This window comes from Colletotrichum graminicola (genome assembly GCF_000149035.1).
Source record: "Colletotrichum graminicola M1.001 genomic scaffold supercont1.10, whole genome shotgun sequence".
Classification (NCBI taxonomy): Eukaryota; Fungi; Ascomycota; class Sordariomycetes; order Glomerellales; family Glomerellaceae; genus Colletotrichum; species Colletotrichum graminicola.
In genome coordinates, this window is record NW_007361014.1 from 930,205 (window position 1) to 946,417 (window position 16,213).

The following is a 16,213-nucleotide window of genomic DNA, read 5'->3' on the forward strand; positions in this document are numbered from 1 at the left end:
GACGACGCGAAAACCCGAGAGCACAGAGGAACGCGTCGCTGTCACGCGAGCGCTTGTCAGTGGCGACAGGACGATCGATCGATACTAGTGCAGCTTCGAGTCGAGCGAAGAGGGGTGGGGAGTGAGAGCCGTCGAGCCGCCCAAGCCTTGCACAGCCACGCGGAACAAGAGCTTTGAGCCTTCTGGATCAGTCCGAAGAACCATCGTAGCCAATCAAGGACCCGGTTCAACAGCTTTTCTCACGTCCGAGGCAGGGAGGGAGCCCAAGTCGAGCTGAAGGATGAAGGCACTGTTGACATGCGGATGCCATCACCAGAAAGGGCACCCTGGCTTATATCCTACCCACAGGTGGCAGGCCGCAGAAAGTACATGTAGTCAGCCCCAACGGGCAATGCAAAGCTCACTGATGCATTGATTGGGAAGATAGGCTATGGGATGGAACTCCAGACATAAGGCGCGGGGTTTGTTATTTCCCGGTGCGGCAAAACACAATGCAGGCGCTCTGGCTTTGGGCTCGTTAAGGTCAGAAACCAGAAACAGGCCATGGCCGTGCTGCCGGGGCTATGTCATCAAGAATCTGGCGGGGTATCCCGTAAGCTTTCCCCTCTCGGGATGAGCAGAGATTAGTCAAGGATGAGAGCGGATGCCTCCCGGCGTCGGAACACGGGAATGCAAGTCTTTTGAATTCAACCAGGCCGCAAAAGTGGATTCGGGCTCGTACAGGGTGGCACCATTGTAGTGTACGAAGTTGCCCCTGCCACCTTGTATATCAGACTGCCAGCGTCGGCGATGGGGAAAAACAGTGTGCACCAACATAAACGGAGGAACTGGCAGTGACGCCACAGCAGCCAATCCAGCAATGGCGGCCGAATAGCCTGGGGTTGTTAAGCGACTTGCAAATGAGCACGAATGGCAGGCGGCCGTTTCTACCAGACCCAAAGTCTTGGTTCCCTCTTTGGTGTCTTTGGAGTGAGTGCCAGACGGGAAAGGTATCTGAACCGGGGCAAGATCTTCTCTCGGGCGGCGAAGACGTCGAGGGGGCAGAAGTCCGGCGGAGGGTGTGTTGTATCTAGGCGGGTGATGGCAAAAAGAGGGTTGGCGCCCTGTTGCTGACGGCGTCGGTGGGAGTTTTCTGACCAAGGGGCCGGTAGTAGTTGTAGTTTAGGAAATAGGTGGGACATGCAGGAGAAGGAGGAGGAGGAGGAGGAGGAGGAGAAGGCAAAGGAAGATGCTGGATAAACCTGAGGGTGTACCGCATGCCTGGGCGAGCAGAGATGGAGGTTTGCCCTGGCAGCTGACTCCAATCTACCTGCCTGCCTGCTTTGGGTACCCACTCACCTGAAGTTGTAGTTTTGCTTAACCATGTAATCAGGGAGGAGCGAATGACTTTCTTACCACATCTCCAAGGCAAGTACCTACCTAGATAGATATCTAGGTAGGTAGGAAGTTTAGGTATCTGGTTTGAAATACGAGCAGCAGCTCAAGCAGGATGGATGGGCAAGTGCAAGGGCAAGGGCAAGGGCAAGGCACCGTGGCAGGACCATATCTGCACGACCCTTCCCTGTCATACCTATTGTCATGTCAAGGCACCTACCTACCTACCTGCCGGACCGCTCGCGTGCGTGTGCTTCATTCATTGTCGTTGAGCACCTACCTTGTTCGCAGGCCTCCTCTCATGTCCACATGGAATCAGCACTACAGATGAGATAACCCGAGGCATGCTGCAAGGCATATAGACAGACAGACAGACAGCCCGCTTACTGTTAACACCCGCCTTAGGTAGGTAAGCTGCACGTCCAGACGGCAATCTCGCAGCACCTTGGCCGAAAACTGGTCCGCGCAGGGACACAACAATGTTTCCCACTCCACGCAAACCCCTCGCAACTCTGCCCAATCATGGCCTATGAAACTGTTTACATAGGTAGTAGGACGGTTCGGAGAACAGCGAGCCTGTCGGCCTTGAGCCCATGCATGTTCCTTGCCGACCTTGCCCCAGTATCCTCCGGGGACCTGCACTAGAACCTCGCTTCTCTCTGGGTGACGAGCCCCCATCGAAGATATCGAGCCTAGGTACCTTACTAACAAGTGAGTCCCCTCCGCAAAGTCGGCGCAAGTGACAGGGCCGAGGTGGGGGGAACCGGGCTCCATCTGAGTGGGCGGCCCAGTACGCAAGCCGCTTTCTTGCGTCACTCGTGATCAGGCCTTAGATTATGACCAGCTGCGCTTTTGCCTTGCTCGTACCTCCCCTTGCCATACCTTACCTACCTACTGGCACACCTACCTACTAGTCTGTCTTTTTTTCTCCTACTACCTTTTTATTTTCCCATCTCTTGCGACCGCAGTGTCAAAAATCGGATCAACGTCACCTTGCAAGCGACGTTTTGCGATCGCAGGATCAAAAATCGGATTGACATCACCTGCCTGTGAAGCGACGTTCTGCGATCGCGCGAACTAACCTCCCTTCTCAACATAAACGACTATAAACGGAAACCAAGAATCCGGGTAGATCGCAACCACCAAGCTGGCTTACCGTCGGGAACCCACGCCACTCATGGACCTTAATGGGGTCAAGAGGAGGGACACTACCAAGGGCCCTCCTCTTCGCATCCTATCGCTAGGTATGTGAAACCTCGACATACAGCGACCTCAATCTTTTATGCCGCAGAACACATCCAAGCAGGCCCCCAACCCAACCGGCGACGCTCTTGACTGACCATGATTTGCGACAGATGGTGGAGGAGTCCGTGGTTACTCCATGTTCATCATTCTCCAAGAACTCATGCACCGCACCTTCGTCGAGATCGAGGGTAGAGCCCCTCGCCGAAACGAAATTCCCAGGCCATGCGACCACTTCGATCTCATCGTTGGCACCGGTACCGGCGGCCTCATCGCCTTGATGCTCGGCAGATTGCGCCTGGACCTGGAGCAATGCAAGGAACTCTACGTAAGGTTGACGCGCATGGTTTTCGAGACCGACAAGACCATCGCTGGCATCCCTTATCGATCAACACTCTTCAAAGCCTCCAAGCTTGAGGAGGCTATCAAGGAGGCTGTCCGAGAACACACCGTCTACCAGAAGGAGGGCAATGACGGCACCGAGAACGACATGATGAGCCCTCTCAGCGGATACAACAACTCGAATCCTAGGAGGCATGCAAGCAACGCCAGCACCGTCAGCTTCAGCGCACGCAGCCCTCAAGCCCAGATGGCACGGCCCGTTCTCAACTCGCGATACGGCGACCCCAATGCACGGCTCTACGATGCCCGGGAGAACAGGACCAAAACGTAAGCACCATGTACTCCAAAGACCCCTGTCGAGAAGTTCATTTAGTTGACAATTATGAAGCGCGGTTTTAGCAATGTACAAGGGTTCCCGTAAGGGCGCTCCTGCCGCCATCTTGCGATCCTACGACTCGAGGAGAGAACCTCCGCCAGAGTTCGACTGCAAGATCTGGCAAGCTGGCCGTGCCACATGTGCCATCGGCCTTGCTTTCAAGCCCATCCAAATTGGACAGTCTGTCTTCCACGATGACGGTGGCGGCACATTCAACCCTGCACCCGAAGCTCTGGACGAGGCGGTGTTGAACGAATGGCCCGGCCGTGATGTGGGAGTGTTCCTCAGCGTCGGCACTGGCAGGCGGCCCAAAGGGAGCGATGCGAATTCGCACATTTGGTATGAAGGCTTTCTGGGAGAGTTTGCAGAGGCCCGCCGCAAGCTCATCTCCAAGATTGAGGGCTGTGAAGTTATCCACGAGCAGATGAAGAAGGAGCACCTTCTCAAGAGAAACGTCAACATCGAGAACTACTACCGCTTTAATGTAGAGGTTGGTGTCGGTGAGTTTGGTATGAACGAATGGCACCGCCTGGCCGAAATTAGCACGAGCACGAGGCAATATCTAAGGCGGGACATCGAGCAAAAGATGATACAAGGGGCTTCCGCGAAGATGGCCAAGATCCACAAAGCGAACATTAGGTTCTCACGCCTGCCAGATATTCCCGAACTAGTCAAATCGAACTCCCAGGTCACCGAGCCGCTATCGTTTGCTGTGGAGTTGCCAGGCGACGTGCCCACATCGTGGCCACCGCACAACACACCACCAAGTCGCCAGTCATACGAGTCTGGAACGGAACACCTACACATACCTTCGCCAATGAGCCCTTCCCCCAGAAGCTCCGGCGAGCGACTCCAACCATCGCCGGCTCCAAGAGCTGAGCAACGCCCCCCGCCTCTTCCAAAGGATGATGAAGCCGACCGGCTAGTTGTTACTGCGCCCACACCTTCTCAGTACCGGTATGCGGCCGGCGCCGACATGATTGCCATCACGAGCCCCGACGAGCACCCGCGATGGCAGAATCAACAATACAACAATGGCTTTGTGCAGCAGCCGCAGCAGCCGCTGCGAATTCCACCGCCGCTGCCTCCCAAGACACCATTGCCGGAACATCAGGCGGCAGGCGGCCGTCGCCCTATCAGCTCATCGCCCCTGCCTTACCCCGTTGACGACGAGCCTCCACCAGTGAATATGGCTAGAAAGCCAGACTACCGCGGAAGATGATACGATTTGGGCAAATTGAGATACCCCGTTTCCTTGCAAGCAGCTGGACCATCACAAGACCACTTGCCTCCACGATGAGCGAGGTATGAAGATCCAATTGGAATCATGATTGGACAGCGACACGACCACAGGAGTTTCTATTGGAAGGCAATTTCGGATTTGGTGATTCCTCAAAGATACCATTCTTAGCACATGTGCCTCACTTAGTGCAGAAGACGTGATGTAGCGACTCAGAAGCTTACCACCTTAATGAAATGACGACATTTTCCTTCGTCTTGGTATGGCATGATTACTTGACTTATATCTCCTGGTAATTCCCGTGAGCTGTGACTTCATCGCTCGGGGCACTCCCGTTTTGCGGCCGGTGGCAAGGACCCAATAATTCGGTCGGCTAGTGGGGCACTACGTCACGGCGAGCCGTTCCTGCTGATCGCGACTCGGGGCTTAAGCTTAAATCACGGGAATCTCCGAACTGCTCAAAGTCTGCTACCTCCATGATATTCCCGGCGGGGCTGTCTGATCTATTTACTTGGTTTGTCCCCGAATAAATAACATTTCCGTTTGTCCTTTGCATTGTTCCCCTTCCAGGACGCCCAATTTAGACCATGACATTTCACAAAGGCCCTCAACCGTTGACACGGCGTCTATCCAAGCATTGAGACATCCAGCTGGCCACCGTGGCCTTGAAGTTACTGATATATAGCCTCTTTCGCAGCACACATCACCAGCGCAAACCATAGCCGCGCTCAAGAGGGCATGGCGATGTCTCAACGCTTTGTATCTGTTTGCTTCTCCTTTCGTGGCCGCAATCGAGCAGCGCATCCCCAGTCATCAAGGGAGTTATCCAATAGGCTGGGCTCTCCCAGATTGTACACTGTGTCTCAAAGACCCAAGATATTTGGGGGCCGCTGAGGGCTTCTACAGGGGCGTTTTACGAAGCTTGGTCCCGTTGTCTTTCCCAATTTCTTATACCCCCCTCAGAGCGCCACCAGACATGGCTGACAAATTCAACAGGAGATAATGGTGCGCCAGTCTAGTATGCAGACACATTAGGTACCTTGACGAACCTTGTCTTGGTGGAAGGTTTTGATCTCATCTTTCTTGGTCTCTCTGTCCAATTGATGTACATTGAGTACTGAGGCATACGGCATCGCGTAACGGCCCATGATCGCACATTCGCCTGATGGTCTCTGGATCTAGACAGCCGTTGTGCTAGTCCCTTTCTCAGTGTGCCTTGTCAACCTGAAAGTCATTTGCATTCCGGGACAACATCTTCTTCAAGCTCCATCCTTCTCCCAGGACGCCAACGCGGTGCTTGTCGGCGCTCGCACATGGACCAACCATCGTTGGCGCTCACTCTTCATTCCTGTGTTCGAGGAAACCCGTTGGCCTTCAGCTGCCGTGACGGACCGTCTAATCAGCTCAGCCGGGACCACTAGCTTAAGCCCGCAGACTTTACCCTGCAACACCGACTGCGGGAGTATTAACTGTGTTATGGGATTGAAATGGACGGTCAGTTCAAGAACCGTTCCCGGGGCAATGCACCGCGACAGTTATTTGGCCTTCTCCAGTAGGGAGGTTTCACTATGGTTACACAATTGAGCGATGCGGCTTACGCTACAAAGGCTACAGCGCTTCGCAATTAGCCCGAGGCTGATGGCGCTTTTACCCTGTACAGAAGAGGGCTTGGAGGCTAGAACTCTTTCACCAAGTGGTGATTTGCATGTATACTGCTACATACCGGCCCTGTCGGACTTTGGGCCCGTCTCCGCGAATAGTCGATTCTGAGACAGGCTACACCTCCCACGTTTCGTACACCAGCCACTATCCGAGACTCCCCAGCATCTTCAATCTATTCCCTGTTACAGTAGCCTTGTCCATGCCTTGACAACATTTTCACGCAACTTTCGGCCGGAATGACTACCTCTCACGGCGAATACGGCGATTCAGGCATCTTTACCTGGTTCATCAAAAGGTTCAGCCCTAGGTACTAGCGACGCAGCTAATGCAGATCACCACAAACCCCAGAAAAAAGAAGGCTGCCTTGTGGCTTTCTCGAGGGGCTCCCCGTCTCGCTTCTCGCTCCTTGGCCTAGCCAGGCCAGGCAAATCCTCGACGCTAAGCCAAACATGTCGAAGCCAACGACATGCAGGCTCAAAGAAACCACAATGCCACCTGTCCCACCCCCAATCATTTCCTCCCCTTATACGAGTTTGATCTTTGCTTTCTGTTTATCCCCGATTTGCTTATAAGTTCAGCCCTACCAAAACTACAACCCTCGAAACAGACTCCCGGGCCACACGTCATACTTGATGCTGTGCCTCAATCCACCGCATGACAACAAGAACCACAGGAACGAATGCTCTGGAGACAACGACGAAGAGGGCCTCCTCGCCGCTTCCGCTTCGATATCATGCCCGAAGGTTCGCAGCAGCAGAAGCAGCAGCAGCAGCGGACAGCACGCAACATGGCCCGCGCCGAAAGGACGACGACGTCTTGCGGAGAGTGTAGGAGGAGGAAGCAGAAGGCATGTAAACACCTTGAGTCTTAACGACCGCCCCCAATCCTCATATCGTTCGGTTTCACAGTACTTTCAGACATATCAGATGTACTCAAGGGCATAGAACGATTTCTCGAGTATACGGACATATTTCAAGACGTTTCAAGCGCATCGGGTGACTAATCCGGATGCAGTGCGATCAGGAGCAGCCCTGCAGTAACTGCCTCCGTCGATTCCCCGTACCGATATGCGAATATCGGGCAGGAAAGTAAGTCTCGTTAGCTGTAACCCAGTTGCTCCTGCCACTTATGTGATTGGTTTTTCTTTCTTATTTTTATGCGGCCCATGATCTGACTGCCCTCCTAGCCGGATACCAGGCACATCGACATTCTTGGCACCAGCACGAGCAAGAGGCCGGGTTCCCATCCATCTCCCTCTCCCAGGAGCAGACTCTCCCCTTGTACAAGTATCTCAGTCTCCAAGGACGGCCGGGCACTCGCCCATCAGCGTCGCCGGCTGGGTTGCATCTGAGAACACGACATCAAACTCGAGTCCCAAGACAGATTGTTTGACAGATCCGGCTGCCAGCGACGCGCCGTGGCCTCAGTCGGATTCCCTCGACGAAAGCAAGAGAGCAGCGGCGGCAGTAACGGCACCAGCACCATGGCTTCCGCTAGCCGACCCGCAACGCAGCATACTGGATTCGGATGTATCCCAGGCGTCGCAGCAGATGCTCGCATACCGTCTCGCGGTGCCAGGCCTTGTCCTTAACCTCGCTGACAAAGACGGCGTCGGCGAACTCGATGGTGATGGCGACGACAACGAACAAAACAATCACGACAACAAAATATTCGTCGCCGGTGAATCGATACCCCGAGGCTGGCATCATGCAGAAAAGCCCCGAGTTCAACGTCCAGAAAGGCCCATCAGCGCGGTGGACGCTGAGATTGTGCATCTCCCAGTAGCCCAGACGGTATTGAACAAGAAACTTCTTCGAATATGTAAGCAATTGCCCTTGATCTGTCCGCTTGGCGTGAGGAGAAGAACGTGCTGAACCTGATGTACTGGTCGTAGACGTCACAGTCCTCTCCCGCTTCAAGGCTTCCGTCAATGGTGACCCGGACCCCAACAATCCCTTCATGCGCCATTATTCGCCCTTCTGCCTCCAAGACCCTCTCGTCGTCCAAATCATCTTTTACACCTCGGGTTGCTTCCTTCACGAGACGGGTCACGTCCGGACCACGGTCCTCCGGACTCTCAAAGGTCGTGCCATCCACATGCTCAACGAGAGCCTAATGTCTCATGGTGCCGACGGTAGGCGACATTCAAACGGTCAAGACACCGCCGAGACCGCTCTCACCACGATGACTACCGGCAGCAGCGGGAGATCTGAACACCCCAGCGACGCCGCCATCGCAGGCGTCATCCAGCTCACCGTTACCGAGTGGTACTGGGGCGAGACGGAGGACGACCTACGGTACCATCTCAAGGGCTTGCGAGGCATGATTCGGTTACGTGGCGGCTTCAACCAGCTCGGTATGAACGGCCTATTGGCGAAGAACGCAATCGTGTATGTAGGCTCGGCCCTTTTGTCTCGTCGACCCAGAATCGATATGTTGGATAGGAGGCTCCGCCCCTTTTCCAGCGAATTTTTTTATAATCGTTTGTTGTTTAGTATTCTCATCTATTTGTTGGTCCTGTCGAGGATGGTAACACCCTCAACGTATCCACGATTCTTCATCTGATTCCTCTCATTGTCCCTCCCTCGATTCTGTCAGCCTCCCATTCGAGCCCTTTTTACCCCCATGTTGTCTTGGCCGCGCAGTATATACCACCGGACATTCCATGTTTCCATTTTTTCCGCTCGACCGGCTGTTAGTTGTTTTTGTTGGTTTCCCGCCCCCAGCCTTGACTCGTAAATGGGTCTCGCTTTATGGGCTTCCACGCGATATGCCCCTTCGGCATTTGTCCGCATGTATAGACCTTACAAATCACTGACTCATATGCTTACACGTAGTCACGATGTCTCCATATCTCTGGCTCACGAAAATGTTCCACTGCTACTGACTCCGCCGCCCTCAGACGCACTGGCAACGACGGCGGACCCATGGGGTCCTACGGGATATACTTTCGATGACCCTATAAAACACGTGCCCCTTCGGATGGCACACATGTCGCCTTTCGTCAGCCACCTGCCCTCGTCCGTTGGCGTGCTCCCGTCCTTCGCCAACTGCGCTGCGAGCCTTGGCATGCACTCGGCGACGGCCTCGATCCTCGACAATGTGAGGTACCTTGTTGGCGCCGTGGAGGCGATTTACACTGCGGCGAACGAAACGAATACAACTAATACGATCATGACGGAAACGACGACGAAGGCGATGCAGGCTTCCAGAAAGGCCCAACTCACGGGGAGGTACATGCACGAGCACATTTCTGGCCTCCACTCGACGATCCCAGGGTTTAGACAATTTTTGTCGCCGGAAGAGATACCTATCAGGGCGAGACCACCGCCGAATAGTAGCATCCACACCACTGTCGAAGAGGCATCCGAGGAAAGTGGGAACATCTTCAGCACAAGCACAGTGGGACGCGGCTCTGTTGGCGCGGGCCGGTCGCCATCGGGACCATCGTCGGATTCCGAATGGCTACAGAGGCGAGATGTTGGCGATTCTCCGGCGAGCCCTAGATCGACGCAATACGGCCATCACCGACAGCATCCGCAACAGAGCCCGGACTTCATGTACCAGGTCGTCCGCATGACGGCCATCGTCTACACGCGGGCCATCGCGACCGGTACACCCTTGAGCGGCGCATGCACGGAATCGGAATTCCTGCAGATCTGGACGACGACGTGGCGGGTGCCCCTTTCGACGTGGAACAGCGCTGTGGGCGTCTTCCATTGGATCATGATGGCCATCGCGCCGGCGTGCCACCGTACGCCGCACGCGCGCTTCGTCAAGAATATGACGACCATCAGTACGCTGACACTCGGCGTAGAGAACTGGGCCATGGCCATGAGTGCTGCTAGGGCCGCCCTGAGATTGCAGCACTGGCTCGGAGGCCAGCAAGACACCAAAGGAGCGGGCAAGAGGGATGGGGCTGGGGCGGAGGTAGCCGCTTCTGCATCGACAACTGCAAGAGGAGCAGCAGGATCAGCGGCGGGCGGGCAATGCTCCCGCCTCGAAGAGCGGTGAGCGGAGTGTGTGCCCAAGGATTCAACTTCCTGACGAGAAACCCGCGCCCTCGCCCAGTGTGGATGTTGTCTCCATTCTGCAACATCATGGGGGGGTATGTGGCCAGGCCAAGGCATTCAGTCCACAGCCGCGTATGTATCCGCAGGCCGCAAAACCCGACGACGAACGACCATCAACAGTCTCTCGCCCTAATGAGGCAAAACCAATGCCCGCCGCCCCCTCAACCATGGAAATAAAAACCGATAAAGCCGCCATTATCGCAGTGCTGAGCGGGCTGTTAGGCCTGGCATGACGTCCACAAGCATACGGATTCCCTGACCCTTTCTGTCTACAATCTTTTCTCATTAGGTCGGTCATTCCGGGATGGCAGCAGTTGGTTCTTCCGCGAGGCGTTGAATAAGAGACACTGCCGACGGCAATGCCGCAGGTAGTGTAACGGTTCCGTTCATAGGGGGTGGCTTGCTACTGAGAGCTCCTGCATAAAGGTGGCATTGGAAGGAAAGCACAAACAAGGGCCAGGGATGAAGGGCAGGGCAGAGCAGGGGCCGGGGGAGGGGAGCTACCTATGGTACTGTACGATGTACAAGTACTGCAGGCAGGGGACAAGGAAGATGGTTCCCACCCTTCCTCTTGGGACAGGATCGCGATGTTGTGGTTCAAGATGGCACCTTGCCATAACGTCGTCATTTCCACCCCCCTTGGGTTATTTCTTCGATCCGACTTCCGAAATTACTCCTGGGGAAGGCGCTTGCACCTTCCGATGGCTAAGTTCAAGAATGGATAAGGGTGTGTGGATGAGGGGTCGGTTGGGAAGTGAAGGGAAATCTAGAGAGGCTGACCCATGGCTCTGCTGCAATGCTGAACTCTAAAGAGTGGGAGGCGATAGAATGCTCTCCCCTCTCCCTCCCACCCTTTTGTGTCTTTGTCTACGCCCCCTTCCCCCACCCCTGGCTGGGTCAATAAGGTGTCCCAGCGTACCAGGAGCGGGGGTACCCAGCAGAGGGTTCCCCTCCGTGACATCTCAGGACGATGCAACGCTATCCACGTTTTTGACGGCAACATGCTGGTGTACACAAATACTCGTCGTGGCATCGGGGCCTTGTGAAACGGGCGACCTTGCGAAGGGGTGTGTTCGGCTGTCGTCCGTTGCCTACTGCAGCCACGGCCACGTGGGTATGCCAAAGAACCCTAAACCGTTTCACCGTTTGGCACACCGTATCCGTGCGGATGCGGACATTCTGCGAACCTTCAACGGGCCAACCTGTAACCTTGTTGCGGGGCTTCCGCCTCTGGTTATCCAACTTCCTTCCGTAGGCCGCAGTAACGTTGGTCTGTTCAATAGCTTAGGCAACCATGTAATCGAGGCCTACGATGGTGTTCATCCCGAACGTCTGCCGAATGCCTCTGCCGAGAAAGCCTATACACAACATGAGGTCCGAATGGGTCGTGCTCTCGGAAAGTAGAACATATGGCAGACAAAGTAGGAGGCAAGATAATTAATGCATGAGAGGACCTAAGTGGAAAAAAAAGAAAGAAAAAAAAGACATTGAGAGAGAGAGAGAGAACCCTGCAGACATCGTTCCGTGTGTATACTAACTGCCACATGACGGGTCGAGCTCGAGGGCGGGGAAGTCGATGAGAACAACCAAGGGAATGTATCCTAGGGTGTCTACACGCAAGTAACACTTGTGCAGACATACATTGTACAGGGCCCGATGTTCGTCATACACGATACTGTAATACCAGGCAAAGTGTTGGAATTAGACGAGCAGTGTTGTTCCCTTAGCCAAGGTCCGGTCCCAAGTACGCGAGGATTCACAGATGAAGATTTAGAGTTTGGAGCCACGTTCCACATCATGTTTCGAACGATTTTCTTTCCCATGGCTGAGAAAGACGGGTATGCGAGGAAAGTAGTGACTTGCCACGTCCTGTGTCAGGACCGGCTCTAGCTTATCTCTTGAATTTGGCTTGTACCTTGCGTCGTGGTAAGGAGCGTTCCTTGCGTGATACCTTTGAGATGTAATGAGACTGGTACATCATATCCTCTTGATTGGCCTCTTGGCGGACTGATGCATGGCGGGCGCAGGCACGGCAGGGGTTGTCAACCTAAACTTTGGCTTTTGTCCTGCAGAAGTGGTGAGCTTTAGACTTTTCCTTTACACCGCAAACATGAGATCCCAATGACGCTACCATGCATCTTCTGCAACGATACTCTCTGCCTTCCTTGCCACATCTTCACAAATCCATGGCCAGGCCTGTAGGTATTCAACTTGACTCGCGTACCCGGTTGTGATCCTACCAGATCCAGTGAGCGGGCTGAACTCAACTCAACTCGCCTCGTCCCGCATGGCATTAGGCCATTGTTCCCGGCATCTCTACCCGAGTTCCGACTCATGAGAAACGCATGCCATTTTCTTTGCCTTGGTCGTGCTCTTCCCTTTCAATTGGCCTCCTCGGATGCTCGCCAGTGAATAGGACAATTCTGGTGATTTCCAAGAAGCTTCGGTAGCTATGGCACTGTCGTCTTTAGCACAGATATTCCCTTCTGAAATGGTGAGATGAGGGTAGCAAGCGAGGACCCATGACCTTGACTCCCCATCCTCTCCTTGCCATTGCGCTTTGACGGTGCAGCGATGGGCTTGCGTTTATCCTCATCAGGACGACCAAGGTTCTTCCAGAGGGGCTTCTGGTGTTGTTCCATTCGTTCGAAATGTTCCATTCCCTCTCTTGTGAGCTAGTGCAATGTAACCTGACATCCTGTTTAGCCTCTCTGTCACTCTTCTCGTCGTTTTCGGATGAGTTCAAAGCGGGTGGGGTCGGTCGACACTTGTGCGCTGGAACCCTTACAAGTCTCCGGCGGAGGAGAATGGCCTACATACCTTCACAACCAGCGAATGATCGATAAGAAAACCATATCACCCCCCCCTCCTACCTCTGAACCCTCCGGCCCTCTGCTTCGCCGGCCACCTAAAGCCGAAGCCGGTGTCGGCCTTTGACCGCTTTGTCACCAAGGGAGTGTTCGCCGCTGCCCATGGAAACGGATGTTAGATAAGAAATCTGCAACGGTTGTCCATCGGCTCCTATCTTTGGTTTAGCGCTAAATATTACCTACAACATCCTACACTGAATGGTATTTCCGAGACTCTCGAGCGCAGCTTTTCTTATCTTGAGAACTGCCGCCGCGATTCCAACATCATACCAGAGCAGTCAGAGTAGCAGCGGCTGCGCAGGATGTCAAGCGCTTGCTTGTTCGAGAAATTCGACCTCATGTATTGCGTCAGTTTGGATGGATTGCTTGCCGCGCACCACATAATGCAGCCACTCAGAGACCTCGTTCTGTTCTCCAACGTCTTTTTCACACGTCTAGCCCTCGCAAGCGTGAAAATAAAAATCACGTAGGTCGAACTGCACGCTTATCGCTGTCCAATGTTGCGTCGTCAATTGAGGGGACCTCCCCGCGCAGGAAGTGTCGGGCAAGCTTCGCAAACCGTGCCCAAAGTCAGTTTTTGGCCATTGAATTGACAATTTGCATGTGGCAATCGACTCTTGTCAGCTATCTCATGGCTGGAGAACCGGGTCCTGGAGAATGTCAGTTTCGTAGAAGAAGACGAAGAAAGCACTATGCATTGTTGCTTCGTGTCTCGCAGCTCTTCGTCCGTGATTGACCGTCTGAACCTTCATTGTCCACCACCACCACATTTTCCGAACGGCATACGCGATTCATCAGCAACATATTTAGAGCTTGGACACGGTAAACAACTTCATTGTCTCATCCGTTCCGTGCAAAAGCAAGCTCCCTTGGCTCGTGCTTTCGGCCAACTCAACCATTTTCCCGGAAAATATTCGACAACGGGAACTTTTGCAGACATCAGTTCCGCGTCGAAACCGAGGAGTAAGCCGAAGCGCCTGTAACCCTAGGCAGCCACCAATAATGGCGGAATCGTCGTCATCCGATACGTTGGGCCCGTTGGCCGTGCAGCCCCAGTCCGAGACCACGGCGTTGCTACCGAAGCCTCCGGCGTCCGCCCCTGATGGATCCTACCCTATCCGGCGATGGCTAGCCGAAATTCTGCTCCTCGGCAAAGCCGCTATTCCCGTCATCCTCGCGTACACGCTGCAGAACAGCCTGCAGACCCTCAGCGTGCTCATTGTTGGTAGACTGAGCCCCGAGGCCCTCGCGACTGCCGCGTTCAGTTACATGTTCGCCATGGCAACAGCTTGGCTCATAGCTCTGGGCGGGACAACGGCCCTCGACACGCTTGCATCAAGTAGCTTCACTGGATCTTCGAACAAGCACGACCTGGGCATACTGTTGCAGAGAGGCATGATCGTCTTATCGGCATTCTACGCCGTTGTGGCAGTGCTGTGGTGGTTCTCTGAGCCGGTGTTCCGAGCATTGGGTCAAGAGGAATTCATTTGTGTGCAGAGCTCGGTATTCTTGCGATGGCTGATCCCGGGCGGGTTGGGGTATGTGTGGTTTGAAGCAATGAAGAAGTACTTGCAGGCGCAGGGTAAGTCAAGGGCCCCGGAGGTTTAACAACGCGAGAATAAGGGATAGAGACGAAGTCGAAGCTGACGTTGGGCTGTGGCAGCCATCTATCGTCCGGGCACCTACGTGCTCCTCATTACGTCGCCATTGAATGCAGGGCTCAATTATCTTTTCATCCACACCTTCGGTCTCGGCCTGTATGGGGCTCCCATCGCCACAGGCATCTCGTACTGGGTTTCTTTCATGCTCCTCGTGGCGTACGCCGTCTTCGTCCGAGGCAAAGAGTGTTGGGGCGGATTGGAGTTGCGTAAAGCTGTAAGAAACATTGGGCCCTTCGCCAAATTGGCTGTTATGGGCGTCGTCCACGTCGGCACTGAATGGTGGGCTTTTGAGATCGTCGCTCTGGCGGCTGGAAGACTTGGTACGATCCCACTGGCAGCACAGTCAGTCATCATGACTGCGGATCAAATCATCAACACCATCCCCTTTGGTCTCGGCGTGGCAGCGTCGGCAAGACTAGGGAACTTGTTGGGTGCGCAGCGACCGCGGGATGCAGCAATAGCAGCCCATTCGGCGGCGATTCTCTCGGTGTTGCTCGGAACCATCGTTCTCACGGTTCTCATGGCAACGAAGGATGTGTTTGGAAAGATTTTCAACGACGATGAGCGCGTGATCCGGCTCGTGGGCGAAGTGATGCCGTACGTTGCTTTGTTCCAGATAGCAGACGGATTAAACGGATCGTGTGGTGGTGCGCTTCGAGGTATGGGCCGCCAGTGGGTTGGGGCTGTTGTGAATCTTATCAGCTATTACGGCGGAGCTCTCCCGGCCGGGATCTACCTTGCCTTCAACGGATGGGGCCTCGCGGGGTTGTGGGTTGGACAATGCGTCGCCCTGTACTTGGTCGGAGCGCTGGAATGGGTCATTGTTGGGTTCAGCAAATGGGACAATGAGTGCCAGCGGGCTCTGGATCGGCTGGACGACACCAGCAGCGATAGTGAAGGTGAAGAAGCAGTTAGGACGACCGGTAGCTTGGTCTAGTGAAAAGGAAAGGTGGCTCGCGGCTGCAAAGGCAGTCGTTGTGTCTCGGTATGTGATGAGCTACCCAGGTAACTAGTTGGTGATAGCTGCTAGATTTTTGTCTCTTGGGTTACGAGCCATAGAGGGTTAGAGAAGGTATACCGACAGACATGGTGTTGGCGTATCAGGAACCACGGTCAAGATTGCTATCAAGAATGACATGATACCGAGATACATATGGTGGTTCCTACCTAGAAAGGCTCTTGCCCAAGCTGCCAAGTAGCTAGTTGCCTTATCTAGGTAGGTACCTACCGATCTCTCGACATAACAGAACACTAACAAACATTCTGCTTTTCGACGCTACGTCAAGTTAGTGCGGCACAAAACCATCCGATCAGTTGCGGGGCAGTTGTGTCACTGAAATGCTAAACCCCGCCAGCAAACCCCACTATGATGG

General features: G+C 54.3%; 3 protein-coding genes across 3 annotated transcripts; all 3 read left to right on the forward strand.

Annotated features, from left to right (window-relative positions):
• Positions 1-2,551: 2,551 nt before the first annotated feature.
• GLRG_03538 (patatin-like phospholipase) lies at positions 2,552-4,556 on the forward strand (the record flags this gene model as incomplete). Its single annotated transcript, XM_008094223.1, has 3 exons — positions 2,552-2,618; positions 2,730-3,285; positions 3,347-4,556. 3 exons carry the CDS (start codon positions 2,552-2,554, stop codon positions 4,554-4,556), a joined length of 1,833 nt encoding a protein of 610 aa, XP_008092414.1.
• A 2,688-nt stretch (positions 4,557-7,244) lies between these two features.
• Positions 7,245-10,250, forward strand: GLRG_03539 (uncharacterized protein; the record flags this gene model as incomplete). The annotated part of the gene is made up of 4 exons (XM_008094224.1): positions 7,245-7,324; positions 7,423-8,057; positions 8,131-8,626; positions 9,074-10,250. 4 exons carry the CDS (start codon positions 7,245-7,247, stop codon positions 10,248-10,250), a joined length of 2,388 nt encoding a protein of 795 aa, XP_008092415.1.
• Positions 10,251-14,181: 3,931 nt separating this feature from the next.
• GLRG_03540 (MATE efflux family protein) lies at positions 14,182-15,777 on the forward strand (the record flags this gene model as incomplete). The annotated part of the gene is made up of 2 exons (XM_008094225.1): positions 14,182-14,761; positions 14,843-15,777. The coding sequence occupies 2 exons, from the start codon at positions 14,182-14,184 to the stop codon at positions 15,775-15,777; spliced, it is 1,515 nt and encodes a 504-aa protein (XP_008092416.1).
• Positions 15,778-16,213: the final 436 nt, after the last annotated feature.